This window comes from Anolis sagrei, chromosome 1 (assembly GCF_037176765.1).
Source record: "Anolis sagrei isolate rAnoSag1 chromosome 1, rAnoSag1.mat, whole genome shotgun sequence".
NCBI classification, from domain to species: Eukaryota; Metazoa; Chordata; class Lepidosauria; order Squamata; family Dactyloidae; genus Anolis; species Anolis sagrei.
In genome coordinates this window covers 7,573,429-7,592,681 of record NC_090021.1, presented here as the reverse complement: position 1 = coordinate 7,592,681, position 19,253 = coordinate 7,573,429, and the positions used below count along the sequence as shown (strand labels likewise).

Sequence of the window (19,253 nt, the reverse complement as noted above, 5' to 3'; positions counted from 1 at the left end):
AGGAAATTTAGGTACCGCTTTATGCGGGGAGGCTAATTTAACTAATTTACAACGCCATAAAACCTTCCAGCAACATGCAGAAGAATGAGGAAGTACCCCATCAAAGAACCCGGTGTCACAAGTGGACGGTGAAGCAGCAGCTCCCCCGGTGGCTGGAATTGAGCATACCCTCATGAAGCCGGAAAGCTGGAATGTTAAATTGCCTCTGTGTCTGTCTATATATGTTGAATGTCTAATGGCACTGAATATTTGCAATGTGTATGTGCATTGTAATTCACCCTGAGTCCCCTGCAGGGTGAGAAAGGTGGAATATAAATATGGTAAATAACTAATAATAAATAAATGTGTCCTGAGGAGGGTGACTCACGGGTCTGGATCATGGGTCTGGAGAACAAACCCTATGAGGAGCGGCTTAAAGAGCTGGGAATGTTTAGTCTGCAGAAGAGAAGGTTAAGAGGAGACATGATGGCCATTTATAAATATGTGAGGGGAAGTCATAGGGAGGGAGCAAGCTTGCTTTCTGCTGCCCTGGAGACTAGGAGACAGAACAATGGCTTCAAACTAAGGATGCCTGCCAGAGATATGGGTGAAACATGGCTAAACAGCCTGGAAAACTCACAGCAACCCAGTGATTCCGGCCATGAAAGCCTTCGACAACACCTGGCTACACCGTTCTTTTTTTGACTCTGGCTTTGAAACACTCTTTCCTTCCTTCCTTCCTTCTTCCTTCCTTTCTCCCTCCTACCTTCTTTCTTCCATCCTTTCTTCTTCTTCCTTTCTTCTTTCTTTTCTCCTTCCTTCCTTTTTCCTCCCTCCTTCCTTTCTACTTCCTTCCTTCCTCTTTCCTTTCTCCTTCCTTCCTCATTCCTTCCTCTTTCCTTTCTTCTTCCTTCCTTCCTTCCTCCTTCCTTCCTCTTTCCTTTCTCCTTACTTCCTTCCTTTCTCCTTACTTCCTTCCTTTCTCCTTCCCTCCTCTTTCCTTTCTCCTTACTTCCTTCCTTTCTCCTTCCTCCCTCTTTCCATTCTCCTTCCTTCCTTTCTCCTTCCTTCCTTTCTCCTTCCTTCCATTCTTCTTCCTTTCTCCTTCCTTCCCTCTTCCTTCCTTCCCTCTTCCTTCCTTTCTAATTCCTTCCTCTTTCCTTCCTCCTTCCTTCCTTCCCTCTTCCTTCCTTCCTTTCTCCTTCCTTCCTTCCTTCCTTCCTTCCTTCCTTCCTTCCTTCCTTCCTTCCTTCCTCCCAAGGCGCAGGTTAGGGAGGCGCTTCCCACGTGCGCACGTGTTTTGCCTTTGCCTCGTTCTTTGGGGGAAAGAAGAGGTGGGTTTGGGGAAAGGTGGCTCCTCCTCCCGGCTCTTCCTCCTCTCTCCATCCACCCCTCCATCCCTTCTTCCTCCCCATTGCTCCTCTGACTCCCGGGGCGGAGACTGGAGGGAGCCCCCCCTTCTTCCCTCTCTCTCCCTTTCCATCCCTCATCCCTCCTTTCCTCCTTCCCTTCTTCCTTCCTCCATCCCTGGCGTCAAAGCGCACAGGCGAGCCGGAGAGAAGCACCGGCGGCGGGCCCTTTAAGAGGGGCCAAAAAGGGGGAGAATTGACCCTCCTTTGCTGCTTTTCAGAGGCGGAGAGAAAGAGGGGGGTCCCTAGTCTCCTGGTCTTGGAGGCTAGCTTTGGGGAGAGCTCAGGTTCTGCAGGAGAGGCAGAAAGGGGAAAGTCGGGGGAGCCCTTCGGGGAGGCTGTTGCCGGAGGAGCCTTAAAGGAAGAGGAGGAAGAGAAAGGAACAGAAGAGGAAAAGGAGGAGGAAGAGGAGAAAAAGGAGGAGGAGGAGGAGGAAGAAAAAGCAGAGGAGAAGAGAAAAGAGGAGGCGTTTGTGGTCCCCTCCTGCCTGCCTTCCTGCCTGCATCTCCTCTCCAGCTTGGCACAGGATGCCAGCCCCAGAGATCAGCTGCTGGAGCCTCCCTTTGGCTCTCCTCCTGCCTTGGCTCCCAGGAAAGGAGAGCTGACCCCTGGGACAGGACCGCCACCAGACCCCCTCTCCTACCCAAAACAACAAGAAGACAAGAAGTCCCCTTCTCTTCTGGGGAGAGGCCAAGGTAAGGAGCGGGGTCTCCGGGAAGGTGGGCCCTCTCTTCTGCCTTGGTCAGACCACTTGATCTGGAATCACTCTGTGTCCAATTCTGGGCACCACAACTAAAGGGAGATGTTGACCCTAAGTTGGAATGTGTCTAGAGGAGGGAGACTCAAAGGATCCAGGGTCTGGAGAACAAGCCCTATGAGGAGCGGCTGAAAGAGTTGGGCATGTTTAGCTTGAATAAGAGAAGGCTGAGAGAAGACATGATGGCCATATATAAATATGTGAGGGGAAGTCATAGGGAGGAGAGAGCAGGCTTGGTTTCTGCTGCCCTGGAGACTAGGAAGCAATGGAACAATGTATTGTCGAAGGCTTTCATGGCCAAAATCACTGGGTTGTTGTAGGTTTTTTCGGGCTATATTATTGGATGCCTCTAGACCATGGCCATATAGCCCGAAAAAACCTACAACAACCCAATGGAACAATGGCTTCAAATTGCAGCAAAGGAGATTCCACCTGAAAATTAGAAAGAACTTCCTGACTGTGAGAGCTGTTCAGCAGTGGAACTCTCTCTCTGTCCTGGAGTGTGATAGATGCTCCTTTTTTGGATGCTTTCAAACAGAGGCTGGATGGCTATCTGTTGGGGATGCTTTGAATGCGATTTTCCTCCTTATTGGCAGAAAGGGGTTGGACTGGATGGACCACAAGGTCACTTCCAACTCTATGATTCTATGCTTCTATTCCAAGTGAGATGTTCTGCAGTGGAACTCTCTGCCCCGGAGTGTAGTAGAGGCTACTCCATTGGAAGTTTTCAAACAGAGGCTGGATGGCCATCTGTCAGGGGTGATTTGAATGTAATTTTCCTGCTTCTTGGCAGAAGGGGATTGGATTGGATGGCCCACAAGGTTTCTTCCAACTGTATGATTCTATTCCAGGTGAGGTGTTCAGCAGTGGAACTCTCTGCCCCGGAGTGTAGTAGAGGCAGGGGCGGCTCAACCTATTACGCAAAGTAAGCATTTGCAGTATAGTTGATTTTGCTCAGGGGCACTCTTGAAGCACTCTTGGGGGAAAATAGACATTGACATATTTGAGTTGTAGTTACTGGGATGTATAGTTCACCTACAATCAAAGAGCATTCTGAACTCCACCAATGATGGAATTGAACCAAATATGGCACACAGAACTCCCACAACGAACAGAAAATATATATCAATGATTGGTTGAGGGGGGAGGGCGGCAAAATATTGTTCCTCCCCCCTTACCGTTGAAAATTACCTAGGGCCGCCTCTGAGTAGAGGCTCCTTCATTGGAGGCTTTCAAACAGAGGCTGGATGGCCATCTGTCAGGAGTTCTTTGAGGGCTATTTTCCTGCTTCTTGGCAGAATGGGGTTGGACTAGATGTCCCACGAGGTCTCTTCCAACTGTATGATTCTATTCCAGGTGAGCTGTTCAGCAGTGGAACTCTCTGCCCCGGAGTGTGGTGGAGGCTCTTTCTATGAAGGCTTTCAAACAGAGGCTGGATGGCCATCTGTCGGGGGTGCTTTGAATGCAGTTTTCCTGTGTCTTGGCAGATTGGGGTTGGACTTGATGGCCCACGAGGTCTCTTCCAACTCTATGATTCTATGATTCTATTCCAGGTGAGGTGTTCAGCAGTGGAACTCTCTGCCCCGGAGTGTAGTAGAGGCTCCTCCATTGGAGGCTTTCAAACAGAGGCTGGATGGCTGTCAGGAGTGCTTTGAAGGCGATTTTCCTGCTTCTTGGCAGAATGGGGTTGGACTAGATGTCCCACGAGGTCTATTCCAACTGTATGATTCTATTCCAGGTGAGGTGTTCAGCAGTGGAACTCTCTGCCCCGGAGTGTAGTAGAGGCTCCTCCATTGGTGCTTTCAAACAGAGGCTGGATGGCCATCTGTCAGGAGTGCTTTGAAGGCTATTTTCCTACTTCTTGGCAGAATGGGGTTGGACTAGATGTCCCATGAGGTCTCTTCCAACTGTATGATTCTATTCCAGGTGAGCTGTTCAGCAGTGGAACTCTCTGCCCCGGAGTGTGGTGGAGGCTCTTTCTGTGGAGGCTTTCAAACAGAGGCTGGATGGTCATCTGTCGGAGGTGCTTTGAATGCAATTTTCCTGTGTCTTGGCAGATTGGGGTTGGACTTGATGGCCCACGAGGTCTCTTCCAACTCTAGGATTCTATATTTTTGCTCTAAACTGATTTAATATGTTGATATTAACAGGGATATACATATCCAAATGACAAGTGTTGTTATTCCTTATGGCATTCCTAAGAGGCTCCTTCTTTGGAGGCTTTTAAACAGAGGCTGGATGGCCATCTGTCGGGGGTGCTTTGAATGCGATTTTTTTGCTTCTTGGCAGAAAGGGGTTGGACTGGATGGCCCATGAGTGTCCAAATTTGGTGTCAATTTGTCCAGTGGATTTTGAGTTATGTCAATCCCACAAACGAACATTACATTTCTATTTATATAGATGTGTATGTGTATGCATGTATGTATGTATGTATGAGCTTTAGATAGCATAGGGAAGGGTTAACAGCCTTGTGGTGTTTCTTTTACTGTCTGTGTCCCTGAAATTTCTCATTTACTGTCCCTATGATAATTGAATTTTGAAAAAATTGGCTTGTTGTGTAAACAAGGATTTGAGATAAAGCTTCATGGAGACCCCTTTCCCCCATGATAATATCTCTTCCAGGAGTGGATTCCCCTTCCAAGGGGTAGATTTATTTCCCTTCCTGGTATCTCTCTCCTGTTCTTAACTTTGAGTCATTTTTACGTTTGATGTTTGTCACTCGGGGACTGCATGTATATATATATTTTCTTTCAGGAGTCAATTTCCCTTCTGAGGGGTTGATTTCTCTCACTTTCTGTTGTCTCACCCCTGTTCTTAACTATGAGTCGCTTGCAAGTTTCTTCTTACTGTCAATATGTGTCACCTTGCCAGGGCTCTGCCGTATTCAGGTAGAGATGAACCAAACAAACACTCAGTTTGTGTTAAACAATTTAATTAAAACAGCACTTACTTTCTGGCTGTTTTAATAGTCCAAAACATCTCTCTATATAAAAATGCTCTGTGCATAATGAGTTCCTTAAAAACAAAAGAACCAATGAACGAAATCACACCAAATTTGGCAACAAAACATCTCACAACACAAGGAGTGACAATCACTCTAAAAATTATGATTTTGTCATTTGGGAGTTGTAGTTGCTGGGATTTATAGTTCACCTCCAATCAAAGATCATTCTGAACTCCATCAACGATGGAACTGAACCAAACTTGGCACACAGAACTTCCATGACCAACAGAAAATACTGGAAGGGTTTGGTGGGCATTGACCTTGAGTTTGGGAGTTGTAGTTCATCTACATCCAGAGAACACTCTGGACTCAAACAATGATGAATCTGGACCAAACCTGCCACAAGAACTCAATACGCCCAAATATGAACACAGATGGCGTTTGGGGGAAATAGACCTTGACATTAGGGAGTTGTAGTTACTGGGATTTATAGTTCACCTACAATCAAAGAGCGTTCTGAACCCCACCAACGACAGAATCGGGCCAAACTCCTTACACAGAACCCCCATGACCAACGGAAAATACTCAAGGCCATCCAGTCCAACTCCCTTCACCAGGGTAAGAAAACGTAATCAAAGCCCTCCATCCAGCCATAGATATAAATATGATTCACACACACACAGGGACCTCTGAAGAAGGACAATCATATGTTACATGTTCCAGAGTAGGCAAACCAGACACTCTCCACATCAACACTGACAAAGAAACAGCAAGAAATACTGTTTACCCACAAGCAGGAAGACATTCCATATATTAGAAACCAACACTTTCTCATTACTTTATTTTCCAGATCAACAGACTGGGCCACAGCAACGCGTGGCAGGGGACAGCTAGTAAAACATAAAGATAGCACTCAGCCACGGAATATAAAACAAAAACTGACAGCAAATGCTGTTGCAGGTTCAAGATAACTCCATAGTCAAAAGGTCCTGTGTAGTGGTCAAACGCCGAGAGTTCAATGAGCAAAGTCCAGGGATCAAGAGTCTATACCGTAGTCAAAAGCCAGTCCAAAGATTCAAGGTTCCAGGGTTTCAAGGGTTCAAGAGACAGGTCAGGATACCAAAAATCCACAAACCTGGGGCAAAACCAGCAGCATCTACCACCAAGATAAGACAAATACTGTTCTCCTGTAAATCAGTCCCAAGGCTAGCTCATTATATCCAGAAACACCCAGCTGCAGCCTATCTCTTGCATACCTCCACCCTTAATTGCTTTCACCCATGAACTCTTACTTGCAGATTACTCAGCCTTTTAGAATTAAGACTCACATTAACCCCTCCATCACCAACTGCTAGGTCTACCACTACCAACCACCAACAACTGCAGAACCTGTTACATGACAATATGTTTTTCTCTCTTTCTCTTCCAGAAGTCTGTTTGTGTTCAATGCTGCTAGACATCGGAAACGGGCAACGAGCAATTCTCCCTGACACCCCCATGCCTTGAACCATCACCTTGGCGTTGTGTTGATGAGAGTCGGACCAACTTTGAGTCGTAACCTTCTTCGCAATTATTCGAGTTGGTCAAGTTGGTGAAGACAGCCAGGATGCCCCGCAACAGGGCTTTCTCCGAGCCTGAATACTCGGCCGAATACTCGGCGGACTATTCTGTCAGCTTGCCCTCGGACCCCGAGCATGGGGTGGGTGCCCGGACTCATGAAGTCACGGTGCGGAACTCGGGCTCCTGCCTTTGCCTGCCACGCTTCATGCGCCTGACCTTTGCTCCGGAGTCTCTGGAGAATCTCTACCAGACCTATTTCCGGCGCCAGCGCCATGAGACGCTCCTGGTGCTGGTGGTCTTTGCCGCCCTCTTTGACTGCTACGTTATCATCATGTGTGCCGTGGTCTACACCCCGGAGAAGCTGCCACCCACCTTGGCTGCAGCGGTGGGACTGGCCGCCCAGATCCTCCTCTTTGTCCTATGCAAGTACGAGCTCCTCCCGGACCGCGTCACCCGGAAGTTCGTGCCCTACATACTGTGGATACTTATCATCGCCCAGATCTTCTGCTACCTGGGCCTGAACTTTGCCCGCTTCCACGAGGCCAGTGACACGGTGGGCTGGCAGGCCTTCTTCGTCTTCTCCTTCTTCATCACCCTCCCTCTGCGCCTCATGCCCATCGTCCTGATCTCCTCCATCTCTTGCGGCATCCACACGCTCGTCTTGGGGGTCACCATCGCACAACAGAAGCAGCAGCAGCAACATCAGCGGCAGGAAAACGCCAATGGAAAAGACTTGCTGTGGCAGGTAAGGAATGCCATTGTTGCTACTGATTGAGACACAAAGGCCAGAAAGTATAACTCTATTCAGGCATGGACAAACTTCGGCCCTCCAGGTGTTTTGTGTTACAGTAAGTCGTAGCAGGATCAAGTATGTGTTAAAGAAAAACCTTGTGATGTTAATTATTATATGCAGCTGATAATGTAGGTCAGCTAGCATGTTTGGGCCAAACCTGATGGGTATAACTGTATGGATTTTAGAATACAGTTTAGAGAAGCAATACGGTACTCTGAGGAAGAGAAGCAATATGCTGTAATGCTGCTATACTCTAACAGCAATGCTCTTTGCTAAGGTGGAATAATTATTTACTCAAGGTTTATGTTTTGCTCTCTCATTTGAATGAAGATGAAGAAGCCTTATTCTGTGTTACTTACAAGGACTATGCAAGTTTGTTGCACTGTTTGAATTTGTATGCAACACTGCAAGTTTATGCCTCCGTTGACAAGAGTAAAGTTTTTCTGTTCCTTTTTCCTCTTGCCTTGTGTGTCTATTGCATGGGACATGTCTAAAACATGCTCTGCACAACATTTTGGAATTCAACTCCCATAATTCCTAACAGCCGATTGTGGGAGTTGGAGTCCAAAACACCAAGCTTGCCTATTCCTGGTAACGGTTGATTCTGACGTTTTGGATTCACAACGCAAAGCCTGTAAACCAGGGTGATAATCACACAACCCCTCTTGATGATGTTGGACTACAACTCCCAGAATTCTTCACCTTTGACTATTCTGACTGTGAGTGCATCTTCACAATATAATCAATGGATATATTGTCGAAAGCTTTCATGGCCGGAATCACTGGGTTGTTGTAGGTTTTTTTCGGGTTATATGACCATGGTCTAGAGGCATTCTCTCCTGACGTTTCGCCTGCATCTGTGGCAAGCATCCTCAGAGGTAGTGAGCAAGCATCCTCACTACTATGGCAAGCATCCTCACTATCTCTGAGGATGCTTGCCATAGATGCAAGCGAAATGTCAGGAGAGAATTCCTCTAGACCATGGCCATATAGCCCGAAAAAACCTACAGCAACCCAGAATCAATGGAGTTCGATATTACTTTAACACCATTTTACAAGGTCTTTAGAGTGCTGATATCTCAGCAAACTATATCTCCCAGGATTCCATAGCATTAAGCCATGTCAGTTGAAGTGGTGTCAAACTGCATTAATTGTGCAGTTTGGATGCATCCCAGGAGAGCTGGGATTACAGAGCAAGAGAATCCAGAAGGCTACTTAATTCCCACCCTTGATGTCATATTCAGCCAACCTTCCACATTTTCTGGTTAAACATTTGCAGACCTGAGTTGTTGTAGGTTTTTCAAGCTATACAGCCATGTTCTAGAAGCATTCTCTCCTGACGTTTCACCTGCATCTGTGGCAAGCACCCTCAGAGGTTGTGAGGTCTCACGACCTCTGAGGATGCCTGCCATAGATGCAGGCGAAACGTCAGGAGAGAATGCTTCTAGAACATGACCATACAGCCTGAAAAACCTACAACAACTCAGTGATTCCGGCCATGAAAGCCTTCGACATTTGCAGACCTGATTATTTGCGAATTTGATTATTAATGTATTCAGTAGTGTATTTACTCTAAGTGTGATTGAAGGGTGTTGCGTTCTGGATCTATCCTCCTGTGTTGATTTTATCTGCCTTGCAATAAAAATAATCCCTCCAAAAAAGAAATTCTCTACATTCTGCACAAGATTTTTTGGGAAGGATTGAGATTCGTCTTTCCTTTTTGTAAGAATCCTCCTAAAGAGAGCCCACCCTTGAAATCTATGGGGCGTTTATGAATTGGAGCACACTTTCTGCTAAACCGCAGCAGATGTTTGACTGAGGGTGTGTCTCGGTCAACTGACTTTTCCTGAGCAATTTTTTTTGTCTTTAGAAAATATAACATTTTCCTGATGCAGAAGGAACGTTGTGTGGTTTTAGCTTTGAATATGGTTTTAACCCATTTTAAGGAATGCGACTGTTGATTTTTAATTATGCGTGTTTAATTATGTTTTAATATTTGTATATATTTTTGAATTTGAAATTTGCTTTGATGTGCTTTTTATTGTAAGCCGCTTTGAGTCTCCTTTGTGGACAAGTCCCCTTGTACGTGAGTCAGGACAGGTATCTTGTATGTCGGTTGCAACAGGTACATTATAACTACAGCCACAGATAGACAGACAGACAGATAGATAGATAGATAGATAGATACAGATAGATAGATACAGATAGGTAGATAGATACAGATAGATAGATAGATAGATAGATAGATAGATAGATAGATAGATAGATAGATAGATAGATAGATAGATAGATAGATAGATAGATAGATAGATAGATAGATAGATAGATAGACAGACAGACAGACAGATAGACAGAGGGAGGGGGGAACAGGCTCCTTGAAGCAGGCCCTTTGCATGTAAGCCTGATAAATGTAACAGTATCCAAAAGTCCCAGGCTCAGCTATCTCCCCAGATGTTGCCCAGCCAAACAGTTTTGTGCATCTTATTTTACAATTGACACACACACTAACTCATTTCTTGCATGCTGTGGAATCCTGGGGAGTTGTAGTTTGGTGAGGCTGGAAAGCTTTTCCTTTTGTATTAACAGAACGAGATGCCAAAAAAAATATATCAGTGACTCAGCAGTGTGATGCTGCACCAAAGAAGGTAGATGCTATTTTTCCCTGTATCAACAGTTACAATAGGGTTATTATACTTATGACTTAAGCGATCCCTTGTCCGACTAGGATTGTCTTCCAAGATCAGTGTACTGGTGGGTACGTAGGTGACTGTGGAGCCCTATTATTGACCCGCAAGTTCTCCCGCAGTGAGGGCATTGCTTTCCAGGTGGAAGGCGGTCCCGGCTGTGAAGGCGGAAGAAGGCTGCAACAGATTGAGAAGCCACGGTCATTGCATTAAACCATGCCACCAGTGGAACCTCACTCTGTGAAGACTGTGTGTTGATCAGTTGTGCACTGACCACCACACATTAAAAAGGGTTATTATACAATATAATAATACAAGAACTGTCGAAGGCTTTCATGGCCGGAATCATTGGGTTGTTGTAGGTTTTTCCGGGCTATATGGCCATGTTCTAGAGGCATATTTTCTCCTGACGTTTCGCCTGCATCTATGGCAAGCATCCTCCACTCGCAAAGAACTCGCAAACACAGACAAGGAACTGTTGCGACCTCACTACCTCTGAGGACGCTTGCCATAGATGCAGGTGAAACATCAGGAGAAAATAGGCCTCTAGAACATGGCCATATAGCCCGGAAAAACCTACAACAACCCAATACAAGAACTATTGTTTGTATTCATGTTATATAGTAATATAAGCATTCTTAAGAATCATAGAATCATAGAATCAAAGAGTTGGAAGAGACCTCATGGGCCATCCAGTCCAACCCCATTCTGCCAAGAAGCAGGAATATTGCATTCAAATCACCCCTGACAGATGGCCATCCAGCCTCTGCTTAAAAGCTTCCAAAGAAGGAGCCTCCACCACACTCCGGGGCAGAGAGTTCCACTGCTGAACGGCTCTCACAGTCAGGAAGTTCTTCCTCATGTTCAGATGGAATCTCCTCTCTTGTAGTTTGAAGCCATTGTTCCGCTTCCTAGTCTCCAAGGAAGCCGAAAACAAGCTTGCTCCCTCCTCCCTGTGGCTTCCTCTCACATATTTATACATGGCTATCATATCTCCTCTCAGCCTTCTCTTCTTCAGGCTAAACTTGCCCAGCTCCTTAAGCCGCTCCTCATAGGGCTTGTTCTCCAGACCCTTGATCATTTTAGTCGCCCTCCTCTGGACACATTCCAGCTTGTCAATATCTCTCTTGAATTGTGGTGCCCAGAATTGGACACAATATTCCAGATGTGGTCTAACCAAAGCAGAATAGAGGGGTAGCATTACTTCCTTAGATCTAGACACTATGCTCCTATTGATGCAGGCCAAAATCCCATTGGCTTTTTTTGCCGCCACATCACATTGTTGGCTCATGTTGGCACATTGTTGGCTCATTGTTGGCTCATGTTGAACTTGTTACGTTGTTTGTTTACATCTTGCCCTTTTCTCAGCTCAACAGCTAAAACAAACATAGTTTAAAAGGGGCAGAAAATAAATAGTTGCAAAGGAACTGCAAACTGAAACCAGTCACAACCAATTAAATTAGCGGCAGCCAATAAAAACCCAGCATGTTCTAGGCTGAAAAATCAACAGTCGAGTCAATGCATTACTACTACTATAGTAATACTACTACTACTAATAGTTATTATTAATTATTATTGCAAATCCCAGCATCCCAAAGCACTGACCCATGGAAGGGAAAGTGGTGTCAAACTGCATTAATTTGATAGGGAGGGTGTGCGGAAATATGGAAGACGAACCCGCACTGATTGCAGCCCTTTGACATTAAGTGGAGCTTTTCTCTCCCAGGGATGCTCCAGCTGCAAATGTTTTAACGCCAGCGAAAATACGGAGTAGCCATGTGTGCGTGCCACTCGGCCAGCTTGGAGCGCATGTGTGTGTTTTATCACGTTGCTATTTCCATACTGTGAACGCTTTCTGAACAATGGGAAAGTGCTCACATGTCCCTTTCCTATCTTCGGGGCTCGGCTCTGTGTGTAAGTGTGTGTGTTGCACACACAATATTCCCGCGAAGCTTGTCTTGGTAAACAACTGTACAGCTGTTCTCCAAAATATGGGTCCGCGGGATCTATGGACTACACGAGAAACTGGGGCTGGTATTGTGTATTCATCCCATTAGTGTAGACTAGGCATGAGCAAACTTTGGCCCTCCAGGTGTTTTGGACTTCAACTCCCACAATTCCTAACAGCCTAGCGGCTGTTAGGAATTGTGGGAGTTGCAGTCCAAAACACCTGGAGGGCCAAAGTTTTGTTGGAGCATGCAAGGAATCAGTGAGTGTGTGTGTGTGTCAACTGTAAAAGCTGATTGGTTGGGCAATGCTAGGGGACATGGCTGAGCCTGGGACTTTTGGTTACATTTTTGTTCAGGCTTGAACTATGCAGCTGTTCGGGTAGAAGAAGATGGAAGCGAAAAGAGACAGTTTGGAGTGTGTTCTCGCTTCATGAGCTGCTGAAGGTGTTTATCCACGTGGTGTGTGTCAAGATGCATGAAACTGATTGGTCGGGCAATGCCAGGGGAGATGGCTGAGCCTGGGACTTTTGGTTACTGTTACATTTTTGTTCAAACTTAAGCTATGCAGCTGTCAGGGAGAAGAAGCAAGAAGCGGAAAGAGACAGTTTGGAGTGTGCTCTCGCTTTATGAGGTTCTGAAGGTGTTTATCCACGTGGTGTGTGTCAAGATGCATGAAACTGATTGGTCGGGCAATGCCAGGGGAGATGGCTGAGGAAGGTGTTTATCCACGTGGTGTGTGTCAAGATGCATGAAACCGATTGGTCGGGCAATGCCAGGGGAGATGGCTGAGCCTGGGACTTTTGGTTACATTTTTGTTCAGGCTTGAGCTATGCAGCTGTTCGGGGAGAAGAAGACAGAAGCAAAAAGAGATGGTTTGAAGTGTGCTCTTGCTCCATGAGCTGCTGAAGGTGTTTATCGACGTGGTATGTGTCAAGATGCATGAAACTGATTGGTTGGGCTGAGCCTGGGACTTTTGGTTACTGTTACATTTTTGTTCAGGCTTGAGCTATGCAGGTGTTCAGGGAGAAGAAGAGAGAAAAAGGAAAGGGGCTTGAGGCTGTTAGGAATTGTGGGAGTTGAAGTCCAAAACACCTGAAGAGCCAAAGTTTGCCAGTGCCTGGTGTAGACTCACAGAACTGCATTGACGTGTATTATACGAGTCCGCACTCACGATATCATGCAGTGTAGATGGGCCCCTCATTGTCCAGAAATTGTTGTGGGTGCAAAATAAATATTTGGGTCCTTGGTATCCACTGTGGGTTGGTTCCCCTGAAGTTTTGCCTACATCTATGGCAGGCATCCTCAGAGTTAGTGAGGTCACTACCTCTGAGGATGCTTGCCACAGATGCAGGCGAAACGTCAGGAGAGAATGCCTCTAGAACAGGGGTCCTCAAACTAAGGCCCGCGGGTCAAATGCAGCCCTACAAGGTCATTTACCCGGCCCTCACTCAGGTTCAAACTAAGTCTGAAACTACTTGAAAACACACAATAACAACAATCCTATCTCATCAGCCAAAATCAGGCCCACACTTTCCATTGAAATACTAAGAAGTTTATATTTGTTAAAATTGTTCTTAATTTGAATTATTGTATTGTTTTAAAATGTTTTTTGCACTACAAATAAGATATGTGCAGTGTGCATAGGAATTCATTCGTATGTTTTTATTATTATTATTATAATCCGGCCCTCCAACAGTTTGAGGGACTGTGACCTGGCCCTCTGTTTAAAAAGTTTGAGGACCCCTGCTCTAGAACATGGCCATATAGCCCGAAAAAACCTACAACAACCCAATGATTCCGGCCACGAAAGCCTTCGACAAGACTTTGACACCCCTGCTTTGGAATTAATGTTAATGACACAGCCCTCTAATCCTGCTTTTTCAGGTGGCAGCTGCTGCAAGTGATGGATGTGTGTGTGTGTGTGTTTTTCCTTCTGTTGAGTTTCCAATCTTTTCCATCTAGTGATCTCTGGTGTGACTATCAGAAGCAGAATCTTTATCACAATTCCTCCTCACACTAAAAATCACAGGAAGGAGAGAGTTAAAAAGGTCATTATGCTGCATCCCAACTGATAGGACAACAGACCTTTATTGTTTGCAGCAGCTGCCTCCTGATACAGAAAGACTGGGAGACCTCAGTGATTGTGGCAATCACTCTATAGTTCTGAATATCTAAGGGCTGTGAATACAAACCAGTTACAGATGCATAACTCTAGATCACACTTCTGTAATTGTAGTAGTGAATCCCAGCCATTATTTTCAATACTATGCTATGCAGTTTTTTATTTATACTTAAAATAAAACAATAAGTAACAATTCTATTTAACTAGGAATCAAAATGATTGCAATTGTACATTTTACATTGTTTTAATGACATGGATATTTCAATTCCATTTTAATGTTTACCTTTTTGTGGGTTTAGCTATATTGTGTTTACTTTCATTTGGAGACAGAGAGGAGAAAGAGGTGGGGTTTTCCCCCTCTGGGTTACATCTTGGGTAATCCTTACTTAATGCTTGCTTCCATACAGTTACATTAGTAAACACATGGTGAGAACCCATGGCCTTCTTTGGGGGAAGCAATGCCCTAAAGGAAACCCAACCATAAGTGGGGTTTTCTACTCTCTGCTTGGAAAACATCCCTGAGCAGTCGCTGAACCCTTGGATTCTGCTGCAACAAAGGCCGCTTTGCTAATTCGCTTCTTGGTTTTCTCTGCATTTGATTGTTTTGGAGGTACAGGGAGTACCGGGGCAGCAAAACCTTGGCAACGCAGCATATGCCCCAGTTCTCTACACACCGGGGGGACAGAGAGGAACAGAGTGTCCAGTAATAAACATAGGTTTATTGGGATCATATTTGTTGCATAAACCTTTGGATGGTTCCCCTCTGGGAGAGGGCTATTAATAGGCCAAAACATGGCATTTGAGGAGAGAGAGAGAAAAGAGAGGAGAGGTCCAGTGATCACAGCCCAGGTCCAGCAATTACAGCCCACATGATGAGCGATGCGCATGAAAAGGGCCAAGGGCCAGATCATGCGCTGGCCCCAGCTCTGCTCTTCTTTTTGCACAATGACACTTCCTGTCAATGTTTGGAGAAAGTTTGCAGAGGCAAAAAAGGTAGAAACATAAGAGTATAGAGTAGAAGAGATCACAAGGGCCATCCAGTACGACCCTGAGGGACATGCAAAAATACATAATCCAAGTCTTCTTAGCAAATGGCCATCCAGCCTCTGATGAGCAGCTTCAAAAGAAGGAGATTCCACCAGACTTCCTGTGATGGCGCGTCTGTCCCCGCTTGTATGTGAATGTATACCTAAATTGTTTGGTTATCTACAGCTGTCTATCAATGTTGTTTTGCACCGGTTGAATTGCTCCCCCAGCCCAATTGTTTGGCTCCGCCTCTTCCTGTGGAGGTGGGCAGTGCTTCCTTTTGCATTCTACCATCAAACAACTCAGCAGATGGACGTGAGAAAGGCTTGGCTCTAAAGCCCTCAGTCAAGTCATCTCTTATCACCAATTCTCAGGTTTATACCCTTAAGATTCATACTTCATGGCCAGCTCACCTGGACGACGTTGAGGAATCTTAAGCGCCTTCAAACCAGTCCTTTGGCATCAAGAGGAAGACTTGGTGCCTTCAATATAGGCCATTGGACTGGGGTTGTGAATATTCCGACTTCATAACAATTGAGAAAGAGGGAACTTGGAAGCTTCTCAGCTGGAAAATTCCTTGGACCCAAGACTCCAGAGACTGTCATGTCTATTTTCTTTACCCCCTTTGAAACATCAAGTTTAATGTCTAAGAAAGATAACTCTTTGTGAACAATAAAGCCCATTTCGAGTTATTGATAGTGTCTTGAACCTTGGGAGTTCCAGTTCTCTAAAGGAAGGCAAGAAGCAATCCCCTGGGGAAAAGATGTCACGTCCATGCTTCTTTCACTAAGAACTATAGCCCCCAGGCAGCGACGGCATACTCCCAGGGAGCACATTTCACTGTTGAACAGCTCTTGTTTACCTGTCCAAATGTATTCTCCCCTATGAACCATCAAGGCTGTTAAGATATTCAGGTGGGGCCCTCCTCTTGGTCTTGCCACTTTTGCAATTGTGATTGGTGGGAACGAGAAACAGGGCCTTTTCTGTGGTGGCCCCCTGGCTATGGAACTCTCTTCCGAATGAGATTAGATGGGCACAAAATCTAAGAAGACCAATTCAAATGAAAGAGTGGGAGCAAATGTGGAAGAAAAAATTAAAATATACATATGCAACGGATCTAAAAGAGAACTGGATAAAAATGTTCCACAGATGGTATACCACACCAAAACAATTAGCTAAAAATGTGTAAAACAGTCTCTGATAAATGTTGGAAATGTTCAGATCAAGTTGGCTCCCTTTACCATATGTGGTGGGCATGTAAAGAAGCAGTAAAGTTCTGGACGAAAATTCACGAAGAAACACAAAAGATTTTTAAAAGAACCGGAATATTATCTGTTAGGATTTACAGACTTAGATTTACAATTCACGGAACAAGAAGATAAACCTTTTACTTATATTACGACCGCCGCTAGAATTGTTTTTGCTAGCGAATGGAAACAAGATTCAGTCCCATCCATACAGGAGTGGGTGGAGAAAATTAGAGAAATAAAGAATATGGACGAATTGACTTTTTTGTTGAAGAAAAAACACAGGCAAGATAATGAGAAGAACGAATTGGGACGATCTTCAAGACTATCTGGACAGCGTGAGAAAATAAAAAACAAGAGAGAGAATTTTACTATCTTTTTTTTTTAGTAAGGAAAATATTTTTGAGTAATAAGAAAATAATAACCAAGAAGATGGAATGGAAGTCACCTCTTTTTTTTCTTTTTTGTGTTTTTTTTTTGGTGTGTTTTTGCCTTTTTTCCCATTTCGCTTTTTGTGTGAGTATTTTTGTTTTGTTGTTGTTCACTCGTTCAGTCGTCTCCGACTCTTCGTGACCTCATGGACCAGCCCACGCCAGAGCTCCCTGTCGGCCGTTACCACCCCCAGCTCCCTCAAGGTCAGTCCAGTCACTTCAAGGATGCCATCCATCCATCTTGCCCTTGGTCGGCCCCTCTTCCTTTTGCCTTCCACTTTCCCCAGCATAATTGTCTTCTCTAGGCTTTCCTGTCTCCTCATGATGTGGCCAAAGGACTTCAACTTTGTCTCTAGTATCTTTCCCTCCAGTGAGCAGTCGGGCTTTATTTCCTGGAGGATGGACTGGTTGGATCTTCTCGCAGTCCAAGGCACTCTCAGAACTTTCCTCCAACACCACAGCTCAAAAGCATCTCTCTTCCTTCGCTCAGCCTTCCCGAAGGTCCAGCTCTCACATCCGTAGGTGACTACAGGGAATACTATGGCTTTGACTAGGCAATGGATCTTTGTTGCCAGTCTGATGTCTCTACTCTTCACTATTTTATCGAGACTGGACATTGCTCTCCTCCCAAGAAGGAAGAGTATTTTTGTAGAATGTGTTTTATCTTTATCTCTTCTTTCCCCCCCTCACTTTTCTATACTTTTATTCTTCTCACTCTTTCGTTGTATTCTTTATAAAATCTAATAAAATTCTTTTTAAAAAAGAGAGATTAGATCTGCCCCTTCCCTTCTAACCTTCAGGAAGCTAGCAAAATCCTGGCTATGGAACAAGGCTTTACCAGAATAATGGTCGAGACTGGCAATTGACCAAAGTTATTGACCACATGCGGACTGAGTTGGACATGATTTTATTCTTGGCGAATTGGCTTATATGTATTTTTTAATATGTATTTTAATTCTTCTCTTGATATATTTTGTTTTAAACTGTACTGTAGCATTGACTCCTTGCTGTAAGCCGGTTTGAGTCCCTCTACGGAGATTAAGAAGATCGGGATATAAAAGTTTCAAATAAATAAACCTTGTCACCAGAAAGTTCTTCCTGACGTTTAGGTGAAACCTCTTTTCCTGCCATTTGAATCCATGGCTCCATTGTGTCCTAGTCTGTAGAGCAAGGTTCCTCAAACCTTTTAAGCCGAGGGCTGGCTGATGGTCTCTCCAAATGTTGGGAGGCTGGTCAACAGTTTCAAAAAAGCATGAACAAATTCCTTTGCACCTATCTTACTTGTGCTACAAAAAATAAATAAATGAAAGGACAATAAAATACGTAAAATGAAGCTAGGGAAATATTATAGAAACACAAATACAAAATGCTGGAAGTGTGGTGAAACAGAAGGATCATATTTTCATATTGACAAGATATTGACAAGCTGGAATGTGTCCAGAGGAGGGTGACTAAAATGATCAAGGGTCTGGAGAACAAGCCCTATGAGGAGCGGCTTAAGGAGCTGGGCATGTTTAGCCTGAAGAAGAGAAGGCTGAGAGGAGATATGATAGCCATGTGTAAATATGTGAGAGGAAGCCACAGGGAGGAGGGAGCATGCTTGTTTTCTGCTTCCTTGGAGACTAGAACACGGAACAATAGCTTCAAACTTCAAGAGAGGAGATTCCATCTGAACATGAGGAAGAACTTCCTGACTGTGAGAGCCGTTCAGCTGTGGAACTCTCTGCCCCGGAGTGTGGTGGAGGCTCCTTCTTTGGAAGCTTTTAAACACAGGCTGGATGGCCATCTGTCAGGGGTGATTTGAATGCAATATTCCTGCTTCTTGGCAGGGGGTTGGACTGGGTGGCCCATGAGGTCTCTTCCAACTCTTTGATTCTATAATTCTATGATTCTATGAACAAATTCCTTTGCACGTATATTATTTGTGCTATAAAAAAAATGAAAGGACAATACAATACGTAAAATGAAGCTAGGGAAATATTACAGAAACACAAATACAAAATGCTGGAAGTGTGGCGAAACAGAAGGATCATATTTTCATATATGGTGGTCATTAGTAAAGCGAAAATCTTTTGGAAAAGAATTCAAAAAACGTTCAGGAAATACTAAAAATAAAAAACAGTGTTCCCTCACTTATTGCGGATGTTCCATTCCAGGACCACCAGCAATAAGTGAAAATCTGCGAAGTGTGGTCGGGGGCGTCCCTACTTCACGGTGGCCTCCTCCTCACCACGTCCACTGCTCCCCGCCTTGGAGGTCCCTTCCTTGCCAAGCTGGATGCCAAGCCTGGTGCCCAGCGTGGCAAGGAAGGAGCGGGGAACAGCGGAGGGACAAGGAGGAGGACGCAGCCAC

At 44.9% G+C, this 19,253-nt stretch overlaps 1 protein-coding gene across 1 annotated transcript in view; it reads left to right on the top strand.

The window, feature by feature from the left end:
* The first annotated feature begins 1,460 nt into the window (after positions 1-1,460).
* The window catches only part of ADCY3 (adenylate cyclase 3), a 114,959-nt gene continuing 97,166 nt past the window's right edge, over positions 1,461-19,253 (top strand). Inside the window, exons 1-2 of the mRNA XM_060754676.2 lie at positions 1,461-2,083; positions 6,519-7,394. Coding sequence (XP_060610659.2) covers positions 6,696-7,394 — 699 coding nt within the window. The 5' untranslated portion in view covers positions 1,461-2,083; positions 6,519-6,695. The remainder of the gene's footprint in view (positions 2,084-6,518; positions 7,395-19,253) is intronic.